Raw genomic sequence first — 12,001 nt, 5'->3', positions numbered from 1 at the left:
ATAAATCATATAGCCCTGATTTGTAGGTTCAGGTCACTCTGTCAGAGATTCTTAGAATAAACTCACTGAGATCAACATGACTTTAACAAGTCTAACCTACTGTCTAACCTAGATGCCTAACCTAAATCCCATTGATTTCAATATGTTTGCTCAAAATATTACAAATTTTAAATCCAAAATGTTACCATTGAGAGAATGTGGCAATATAATACTGCATATAGATGTATTGAATACTCAGTATTTTATAATAATAATAATAATAATAATAATAATAATAATAATAATAATAATAATAATTTATAAGATTTGTATGCCACCCCTCTCCGAAGACTCAGAGCGGCTCACAACAGTAATAAACAATATACAAATCCAATATTTAAAAAACATCTAAAACCAATATCATTAAAAAACCATACAACTCATTCATACCATTCATAAACCATAATAGCATGGGGATCTCTCAATTAACCCATACCAGGTGACATAGGTGGGTCTTCAATAACTTACAAATGGCAAGGAGGGTGGGGGCAGTTCTAATTTCCGGGGGAAGTTGATTCCAGAGGGCCGGGGCTGCCACAGAGAAGGCTCTTCCCCTGGGGCCTGCCAGACGACATTGTTTAGTCGACAGGACCCAGAGAAGGCCAACTCTGTGGGACCTTATTAGCCGCTGGGATTCGGGCGGCAGAAGATGGTCCCGAAGGTATTCTGGCCCGATGCTATGTAGGGCTTTATAGGTCATTACCAACACTTTGAATTTTGACTGGAAACTAATTAGCAGCCAATGCAGGTCACGCAGTGTTGACAAGACGTGGGCGGATCTAGGAAGCCCCACGATTGCTCTCACGGCCGCATTCTACACAATCTGAAGTTTATGAACACTCTTCAAAGGTAGCCCCATGTAAAGAGTGTATTTTTGTGTATTTCTAGAATCATAAATATAAAATATTGCCTTTTCTCTTTACTGGAGCAACTGTACCTTGAGTACATGAGCTGTGAAACATATTTTTATTATTACTCTTATAGTAGTATTTATATATATATATATATATATATATATATATATATATATATATATATATATAATTTTTTTTATGTCGGATCACCCTGGTATATTTCAGGAAGGGTGTGGCTAGCTGATGAGGCCAGAACAAGGCCAAAATGGGACCATCCTAGTCTCCCTTAATTTTAAAATTCCAGCTAAATAAACATTTGACATATATATATATATATATATATATATATATATATATATATATATATATACACACACACACACACATACCACTAATAAGTATTGAAGGATTATCGTGTGATGCAATAATGTCAAAACAGAAGTAGAAATAGAACTAGAACAAGGAATTAATTATCTGTGAATATTTTCCATTCTAATCCAGCCACTTTATGGCCATTGTATTCCATATTGTATCTGAAATACTATCCATATCTGAAATACTATGAAGGACTTCCTGTTCTGGAAGTCTTTTCTGGACCACACCATCATGAGAATAATCAGATCAACATGGTTTAGAATTAAAATGGAATATTTTTGTATTTCCTGGAGCATCGCATCCCCCAAACAGAATTATATAGAAATATTTCTTTTATTTATACATTTGTCTCTAATTTCTCCCTAAAATATTTTTTATTTATTATTATTTTTTATTTATTGGATTTGTATGCCGCCCCTTTCCATGGACTCGGGGGGGCTAACAACAGTGATAAAAACAGAATGTGAAAATCCAATACTAAAACAGCTAAAAACCCTTGTTATAAAACCAATCATACATACAAAGATACCATGCATAAATTTTAGAAGCCTAGGGGGAAAGAATATCTTAGTTCCCCCATGCCTGACAGCAGAGGTGGGTTTTGAGGACTTACGAAAGGCAAGGAGGGTGGGGGCTATTCTAATCTCTGGGGGGAGTTGGTTCCAGAGGGCTGGGGCCACCTCAGAGAAGGCTCTTCCCCTGGGCCCCACCAAACGACATTGTTTAGTTGACGGGACCCAGAGAAGGCCAACTCTGTGGGACCTAACTGGTCGCTGGGATTCGTGCGGCAGAAGGTGGTCCCTGAGATAATCTGGCCCGGTGCCATGAAGGGCTTTATAGGTCATAACCAACACTTTGAATTGTGACCGGAAACTGATCGGCAACCAATGCAGACTGCGGAGTGTTGGTGTGACATGGGCATATTTAGGGAAGCCCATGTTAGCTCTTGCAGCTGCATTCTGCACGATCTGAAGTTTCCGAACACTTTTCAAAGGTAGCCCCATATAGAGAGCATTACAGTAGTCGAGCCTCGAGGTGATGAGGGCATGAGTGACTGTGAGCAGTGACTCCCGATCCAGATAGGCCCGCAACTGGTGCACCAGGCGAACCTGGGCAAATGCCCCCCTCGCCACAGCTGAAAGATTTAATAGTATAATTTGGGAAATGAGGTAAAGAGGTAGAAGCCATATATCTTTGTTCTTCCAAAACATTCTGTATATAAAGTAGGAGAGTTAACTTACATTTGCAAGTTCTTTCTCAAGAGCCATTATCTTTTCTGCTTCTAAAGAAATTTCAGTATCATTGATGGGGAGGTTTCTTTCTTGGCGAATTAACTTAGCTACAGAAATAATGAAACTAACGTAGGCTGAACAGGCCTGGGGAAAAAAAAGAATGTTTTGCTTTAATGCTATGATTAACTTGTATACAAATCATTACAATGTTAATAAAAAGAACAGTAAAAATAATTTTATACTATTGTATTGTGAAAAATTAGTGTATACCTTTCATGAACGTCAGCCATAGCACTGCATAAAGATTTTATTATGAGTATTATTTTAGATTTATAGTGTCTATTTAATCTTATAATTTGTACTGTGGAAGTACTAACTAGTCCTAGTAGTTTCTACACTATTGCATTAAGTCATGAGTTGGATAAGGCACTAATTATAGAGACAATTGTTCATTTTAATCAATCTTCTAAATTTTTGAAAGAAGCTCTTCCATAAGTACTTTGCCTCTTGTTAATTACCGTAGCTTTTCTCCTTGGCATGCTGGAATTTGTATACTCACAATCCATATCGGGGTCAACTTAAACACCTGACTGTTTTCTTCATTAATATTGCCTTTTTTGTAAGAAATTTATATTGATGTTAGGATTGTTTCACCCAATCATCATCTGTGCACAGAATTAGGAAGGGTATATCAATCTGTCATCAGGCAAGGCATGAAAACCACCATCAAAAATCAGCTTTAAAGGTATAGAATGGTATACAAAATGCATATTCTACTTGGAACGCTTACCTGCACTCAGTCTGCAATGCATAAATCTTTCAATAGACATTTATGTGGGATTTCTTTGCTTTGTTTGAAAAGTGACATGAATTTACATTAACTTATAATTTAAAAGAAATTTTTAATTCACAATTTCTGGCGGCAAACTCTTCTACTGATTCATTGTTCTAACTGTCAGGAAATTTCTCCTTAGTTCTAAATTGCTTGTCTCCTTGTTTCGTTTCCACCCATTGCTTTTTGTTCTACCCACAGGTGCTTTGGAGAATAGGTTGACTCCCTCTTCTTTGTGGTAGCCCCTGTGATATTGGAACACTGCTATCATGTCTTTTCATTAAATTGTACATACCAAGTTCCTGCAACCGTTCTTCATATGTTTTAGCTTCCAGTCCCCTAATCATTTTTGTTGCTCTTCTCTGCATTCTTTCTAGAGTCGCAACATCCTTTTTACAATGTGGCAACCAAAACTGAATGCAGTATTCCAAGTAGAGCCTTACTAAGGCCTTATAAAATGGTATTAACACTTCACTTGATCTTAATTCTTTTCCTCTATTAATGCAGCCTAGAACTGTGCTGACTTTTTGGGCATCTTCTGCATACTTCTTTTTCTTTTCCTAATCCTTCCTCACTTTTCCCCCTTCACTTCCTCCCCACTGCTTTCCTATTTACGTTCATATTTTGTATCTTATTTTACCTTATAATTCAATAAAAAAAATGTTAAACAGAAAAGTGGCATAGATTCTTCCTTTACCCACAATTAAGGTAAATGGTAAAGATTTCCTTGCCTAGTTTTGTCCAGTTAAGACACAATACTTTCTCTGTTTCTCGACCAAGAGAGCCAGCACTGTCCAAAAACATTTTCCATAATCATGTGTGTCCAGCATGGCTACACACCAATGGCACACAGAATGCTGCTACCTTTCCACTGACGTTCTACATATTGCTCTACTTGCATTTGCATGGTTTCAAATTTCTAGGTGGGCAGGAAGTGGAGGAAACTGACAAGCTCAGTGTCTGTAACCACTGAGCCGTCACGCCCCATGTTGTATGAAATATACACATGCAAAAACTGAACACATTTGGGATATGCCGGACAATTTTTGTAGAGTAGTAAAACAGCATTATATCTTTCAAATGTAATTAGACGATAAAATATTTAGCAAATAGATTTGTTATTATAAATAGTTTGCATATGTCTAGATACTCTTATTTTGTCATTTTATTAGCATTTAATGAAGACGCTTCTCAGTGAGGCTGCCAAATTTGTCAGCAATTAGGCTGGTGGAAAGTCTAACTTTTTGTGGGAAACTTTTGCTTATTTCTAAATAATATACCTCTTCGTATAGTCCAGTGCATTCATAGTAATCACGGGAAGGAAGTCCAAGCCTAGGTTGATCAACCTACAAAACCAAGTTTAAAAATAATCAGGCCACAAAAAAAAACAAACCACAATTTGTCTGCAGATAGAAGATTGCAAGCAGTATGTTTACTTTTTTCTAAGCATTTTTTTTTTCAAAGTGTCTCTAAAATGAGATTTTTTAAGTATAAGGATCTAAGGCTAAAATTTTGAAGAGAAAATTTTGAAGAGAAAATGAGGAAGGAGGAGAGGAGATAGAAGAGGAGGGGAGGGGAGATGAGAGGAGATGAGATGGAGACTAAGAGAGGAGGAAGGGAGAGGAGATACAAAAATTTCACCCTGCAATGCTTCATAACAAAGAAAATAGATGTTCAATTTCTAAACATCTGTGGAAGTAGAAAAAAGCCATTACTACTCAAGAGTGACAAAGGACAAATGGGGGTACAGTATTCTTAATAGCAAATGTCACAAGACACAATCAAAGTAGAATTTCAGGATGTGAAGTTAGGGGTATGACTACAGATTGAGTAGTAATAGTTTAATTAGCAGTTGGAAGACGTAGCATTATTTCAATTGCTCTCTTATGGGAGGAAAGAAACTTATATAGAACTAAAAAAAAGGGAAAAATAAATATAGGGCAAATAGCTTATCCCTTGGCTTCTACCGAGTACTTGCAAAGGCCACAGTTCTTTATTGACTGCATTCCTAACCCTGCACACATAGTAATTATTAGTCTGTTACAATAATATCAATTTTAATGGAGATTCCATAACTGAAGATCACAAAATCGATGGGTAGGTTAATCAGGCAGATTCTATTAAAAATTAGAAAAGCTAATTACTTTTCCTAAGCATATACAATCAAACAATTTGTGGCAGGATGATTTAAATTCAATTATCAAAGTAAATGAATCCTGACTGTATAGGACATGTTTAGCAAAACATTTTTAATGGAAATGAAATGGGATTTACATGTGCATTCTGTTCCATCTTTGTGAGCCATATTGAAGATTCTACAGCAGGATGATGTATTATTTATATGAATCAACACAAATCTTTATGGATAGACAGTTTAAAATCCCTAGTTTCTCTAACCATACCAGCCAGAATGCGTTTTTAAACATTTATTTATTTTATTTATTGGATTTGTATGCCGCCCCTCTCCGAGGACTCGGGGCGGCTCACGACATAACAAAAGAGCATAGCAAATATATCTAAAAAATCCAGTTAATAGGACTAAAATAAAAACAAAAAGAGAAAAACCCTTAAACTTAAAAACATTTCTAAGAACAACAAACTTACATGAAGTATATGTTGTGAGGAGTTTTTATCATCAGTGCCAACAAACATGTTAACAATGACTTTTCTTCCAAATTGAAAATTTAACTCTGCAATAGAATTCTCTGCACTCCATTTGGGGCCTAAAGTAGTAAAACGTATAGTCAGTGTTGGATAAAAATAACTTAATCCTTTCCCATTTTAAAATTATTTATGAACAAATAACTTGAGTTCACCTACCATGATTCAGGTCCCAGTTGTCTGCAGCTATAGGCCATTCTGAAATTGTCTTCATTAGATCAATTAGTGGTTTCCCTTTTTTGCTGTTAATGGCAGCTGGTGAAAATAAATATGAATTCCATTAATTACAAGTACAGAAATGCCGCCGGCTGAAATTGCCCCCGGAGCTGGGGGACACTTCCTTGAGCTCCGTGGAGCTCCGAACTTCCGGTTTCCAGTGAAACTGGAAGTTCGGCTTTTGGCAGCGCACCAAGGTGGTGCACTGCTTGCAGGGCCGGGGGGGGGAGGTCCTGGATTGCCCTATTTAGGGCCGGTCCGAACAGGACCTCCTCCTTGCTTTATCAGAGTCCCGAAGCGAACACCCGCCTGCGCTATCAACAGTGTGTCCGAAGGAGGTCGCTTCGGGGCCGAATAGGAATTTTTTGCGGCTTCCCTTATAGAGGTGGCCATTTTTTCACCTATTCCACACTGACGGTACGAATGGAATGGTTAGGGGGTGCAGCGCCATATAGATATTGTAATTAGGCTTCCCTATGGTCACTGGGGTTGGCAGGTTAGGGGCAGAAATGAGCAGTAGGAGTGACTGCGTATGCTCCTTTGGGCATCTTTTAAAAGGATGATGGACCACCTCTCTCTATGAACTATAGGTTCTTACAACTTTGGGGACTGGAGAGAGGATGCCCATGGGACTCACCGGATCCAATTTCCCTCGGGGATTGGAAGGTGAGCTCCTCCCACACACTTCACCTGGTTCAGCAAGGAGTTTTGCCCAATGTTGCCCAGGAAGGTTCTGGCAGGAATTTCCGCCCCATTAGTCTTTAGCCTCTGCAGGTCCTTTGTTTATAGTTGAATTTAAATATTTAAATTTACGTATTTAAAGTTACGTTATTTAAATTTATGCTAATTTAATAAAGTGACCCTATATTTAACCCATACACAGTCTCAGCTTCTTTATTCTGCTTCCGGGTCAATTCTTAAACCACTCAATTATCACCATGATGTATGGTAAAGGTCCTGCATTTCCCAACACAATGATGTATGGTAATGGTCCTGCATTTTCTGCAGAACCATATCTCATGAGAAAAGGTGGAGAACATACAAATAGATGGAAGTAACTTGAACCTTTGATGTCTTCATAGAATATGCAGTGGTGGGCTGCTGCCGGAACAGCTAATTGTGCATAGCTCCGTGGCTCTGGAGAGCGAGTGTAGCATTGAGTGCAATTTTGATTCCCGCACCTGTGCAGAATCTAACACAGGGACGTGCATGTGGGTGTGTTTCTTGAGTTTTTTTCTTTCCCCACATTCAAAGCAGAAAGCCTCTCCGAAATATGCCCTCATGCGTATCCCTGTGCAAGATTTTGCTACCAAAATTGTGCTCGATCTGGCACTTGCGCTGCAGAGCTGCAGAGCTGTGCACAATTAGCTGTTACGGATGCAGCCCACCAGTGAGAATATGATTTAATAAATTTGTAAGTGACAAGTCACAACAATGATACACGTGTTATGATGTCATCACAGAAATGAAACAACTTACATAATATGATGTCACATGATGTCATTCTAGAATTCTAGAATTTAAATATGCAAAGCATACTATGGTGCCTATAAAGCAGTTGTCAGGATTCTGACTAATGCCCTAGCAAAAGCAGATGCCTCAAACAAAGTTTTAAGAAAAATCCAGTTGTTCATTAGGAGCGCCATGTTGGAACGGACTAAGTGAAGCCAGCTCTAACTTCATTCGGTTCATGCCTTGCCTCTGCCCCCTCTCCCACAAGGTCAATCACATTCCCCATTGAAGCAATTTCACAGGTCGTAGAATTTACTCTCTCGGTGTGGGTCTCCTTGGAGCTGGCCTTGACTTTGGCCAACTAGGTTGTGTTTTGACTGAAGTGTGAATTCCTCAATGCAGCTGTGAGGTGTGATTCCCCACCCCCTGGCCTATGGCAACTTGGGAGCAGGACATGAAAACTTTGCGAGTTGACAGCAATTACAAGAATGCAACTAAAAAGTAGTATTAGTAAACTGCCCAAAGTTACTTTGAGATAAGATAGGTATCCAATCAATCAATCAATCAATCAATCAATCAATCAATCAATCAATCAACCAACCAACCAACCAGAACAAGTTTGTAGTCATTACTCTTAAATGTGGTAATTTAGCAAGCAACTTACTTTCATTTTTACAAGATCTGTATAGCGTTTTTGCTTTCGCAACTGCTTCTATATCTTTATTATTTTTATCATCTGGCTTGTCAAGAACTTCTGAAAATGATAAAGGTATATATATATTACCAATGTAGGTTGTGTTCTACAGGCATGCAGAAGCATACATATTGATACCCATTTCACTCATTTTAGTCTTTAAAAAAACCAAATGAGAGCAGAATTCAAAGCTTTATAGTCCAAACTTATTGTTTCTAGCAGAATGATGAACTAAATTTCCATGGTGAAGGAAGAAGCTTATTTCAAGAGAGGAAGAACCCTCACTAAAATTCCCCTGTGAATTGCAGCAGGTTTCTGTTAGCATATTGTCTTTTACTACGGGTGTGTGTGGGTGTGTGTGGGTGTGTAAATTTAAAAGGTGCTTTTCCAAGCAGGTGGAAGAAGGATCTAGTGATCCTTCCTTCCTAGAAGCACCAGTGAATTTCCCTTCTTATAGGCCTTATTAGGAAGGAAAATTAAGGAAGCAAAAACAAGAACAGAACACTTTATACTGTATCTTTCAACCTGATCAGTGCAAACTCAGCAGAACGTAGAAATAAACATTACTTTTGCCTCAGATTCTCTTCCGTTTTGGATATTTGCATTGCCCCTCTGTAAATATTCAACTATTAATGTAATGCTGTTTCTGTCGATGTTTTTATGGGGTCTCTGTTCCCAAAATATTTTTCTGATTCTCATCAAATTTGACACCTGATAGTTTTTCTATGGTTCTTATTTATCTGCATCAGTTTAGACTATCAAGTTTTTGAGCAGTATATTCAACTTGTTAAGTTAACTATCTTATTTCTCATTTTTAGGATAACTGTCCGTCCCTTTGGGATTATTGAGTAAGAGGATTCAAGGGCCAGAATGCAATGCAGAGTCTGTTCCGTTAAATGAGACCAAGATCACTCAGATACGTTTACTGTTGATACTGTTGTTGGTGTGGATTTTAGCTGGGGATATTCTTTTTGATTGTGGCTTTTTCAGTCCCACATTGTTGGGACCTGCTATTATGTATTATCTACTCATTTTTGTTTACTCTTGGTAAAAAAAAAAAAGTATGACTTTACAGACTTGCATGTAACTTAGCAAATCTTTGAGATTGGTTTTAGATAAACCAGAATATATTAACATAGAAACATAGAAGACTGACGGCAGAAAAAGACCCCATGGTCCATCTAGTCTGCCCTTATACTATTTCCTGTATTTTATCTTAGGATGGATATATGTTTATCCCAGGCATGTTTAAATTCAGTTACTGTGGATTTATCTACCATGTCTGCTGGAAGTTTGTTCCAAGGATCTACTACTCTTTCAGTAAAATAATATTTTCTCATGTTGCTTTTGATCTTTCCCCCAACTAACTTCAGATTGTGTCCCCTTGTTCTTGTGTTCACTTTCCTATTAAAAACACTTCCCTCCTGGACCTTATTTAACCCTTTAACATATTTAAATGTTTCGATCATGTCCCCCTTTTCCTTCTGTCCTCCATACTATACAGATTGAGTTCATTAAGCCTTTCCTGATATGTTTTATGCTTAAGACCTTCCACCATTCTTGTAGCCCGTTTTTGGACCCGTTCAATTTTGTCAATATCTTTTTGTAGGTGAGGTCTCCAGAACTGAACACAGTATTCCAAATGTGGTCTCACCAGCACTCTATATAGCGGGATCATAATCTCCCTCTTCCTGCTTGTTTTACCTCTAGCTATGCAGCCAATCATCCTACTTGCTATATCTCTTCTGTCACAAAATTGCAATGTATATTAGAAAAGACAACAAAAAGCAAAATGATCCAAAATTTGGAGTGACTCATTTGTACTACTGACCTTTCAAAACAACTTCTAGTTCATCTCTTAGAATATCAAAATTACTATAACGGGAACTTGTCTCAGGTATAATGTGCTTTTTTAACCATCCTCCACAAGCATACTGGTAAAAATTATCACAAGGTTTTGCTGTTGTATCCATGTTCTCAATGATTCGGGCAGCTGTCATAAAACAAAAATAAATAACGACATATTAAGGGTAATATAATTTTTTTAAAAAAATAGTCTATCTGTATTGTTATAAAACAGTAACATTAATATTTAGTTTTGTAATGAGAGTTAATTCAAGTGTTTGAATTAAGCCAAGCTGTATTAACTGAATATTAATTACTTTTGAAGACACATACATGGAATTCCATTATACAACAGCACAGTTTATTTATTTTATTTATTTTGTCCAATACATAATACACATTGAAGAGAATAGATATGTAATAATATAAATAAAGAAAAGAATAGAAGAAAAGATATAAAAGTATAGGTGAACATATTTGAAAGGAAGACAAGATAAATGAGATAAGGAGAGACAATTGGACAGGGGACGGAAGGCACACTGGTGCACTTATGCACGCCCCTTACTGACCTCTAAGGAACCTGGAGAGGTCAATCGTGGCTAGTCTAAGGGAAAAATGTTGGGGGTTAGGGGTTGACACTACTGAGTCAGGTAATGAGTTTGAATCTGTTGCGTGCTCTTGTGGTGTTGCGATTGAAGCTGAAGTAATCATTTGTTGGGTGTCAGTATTATTGCAACTAATAGAACTTATCCAAGTACAGAATTGTAAACTGCCATAAATAACATCTGAATTTCACACTAAATTAAATTTTTTGGGTTCAGTGGAAGATTCTGTTTCAAGAACATGAGTTGATTGAAACAAAACTCCCTTCATATGAGGGAACATAAAAATTAATGTGCATGATTTTATTTGTGTTTAGATCCAAGTATATATACTGCATCTTTATTTGCCAAGGATTGCCCTATAAATGCTAGACATGTTAAAGCACACCAGCTGCTACCCCTTCCTGAAAGCACACTACATTTCCTGATACCTGCTTGTTTAAGATTGCAGTATATAGGCAAAAAGCCCCCAAAACCAATTCTTAACTGTGATATATCGCTGTCCATGAGATTTGGCTTCACCTACTGCAATCAAGTGAAAGATGAAAACTCTTTCTTTCACTTGATTGCAGTAGGTGAACAAAAGTCTCATGGACAGCCACTGTATATAAGACAGTTAAGAATTGATTTTTGAACAAAGCACATCTTAATATGTTACAGTATGTGAATTTAGCCATGCATTTTATTCTGCCATTGTGTGTTTTTGTATTGTTTTAATTGTTTGGTTATTTCCTAACCTTTGGTTTCATTTTTGCATAGCAGTGTTATTGTTTTATCACATCCTGAACATAAATGGTTTAAACTCCTACCCTCAAAACAACACTCTAGAGCACTGCACACTAGCACAACCAGACCCAAGGAGAGTTTTTTCCCAAACAGCATCAATCTGCTAAACAAATAATCAATACTGACAAACTATTCACTAAGTTTGCATTACTATTACTATTAATCTTCTCATTGTTCCTATCACCCATCTCCTTCCATTTATGACTATATGACTGTAATCCATTGCTTGTATCCTTATGATTTATATTTATTGTTTATTGTATGATTTGATTGCTTATTTGTACCTGGACTATCCTTAAGTGTTGTACCTTATGATTCTTGACGAATGTATCTTGTCTTTTTATGTACACTGAGAGCATATGCACCAAAGACAAATTCTTTGTGTGTCCAATCACACTTGGCCGATAAAAAAT

The 12,001-nt window shown here is 37.2% G+C and overlaps 1 protein-coding gene across 4 annotated transcripts in view; it reads right to left on the bottom strand.

The window, feature by feature from the left end:
• MME (membrane metalloendopeptidase) overlaps positions 1-12,001 on the bottom strand; it is a 122,597-nt gene that overhangs the window by 43,585 nt on the left and 67,011 nt on the right. For all 4 annotated transcript variants that reach the window (XM_070753477.1, XM_070753474.1, XM_070753473.1 and 1 more), the window contains exons 4-9: positions 10,187-10,348; positions 8,326-8,415; positions 6,153-6,248; positions 5,937-6,055; positions 4,613-4,678; positions 2,510-2,644 (exon numbers count right to left, since the gene is read on the bottom strand). In XM_070753477.1, coding sequence (XP_070609578.1) covers positions 2,510-2,644; positions 4,613-4,678; positions 5,937-6,055; positions 6,153-6,248; positions 8,326-8,415; positions 10,187-10,348 — 668 coding nt within the window. The remainder of the gene's footprint in view (positions 1-2,509; positions 2,645-4,612; positions 4,679-5,936; positions 6,056-6,152; positions 6,249-8,325; positions 8,416-10,186; positions 10,349-12,001) is intronic.

This window comes from Erythrolamprus reginae, chromosome 5 (assembly GCF_031021105.1).
Source record: "Erythrolamprus reginae isolate rEryReg1 chromosome 5, rEryReg1.hap1, whole genome shotgun sequence".
In the NCBI taxonomy this organism is placed as follows: Eukaryota; Metazoa; Chordata; class Lepidosauria; order Squamata; family Dipsadidae; genus Erythrolamprus; species Erythrolamprus reginae.
This window is presented reverse-complemented; position numbering and strand designations above follow the sequence as displayed.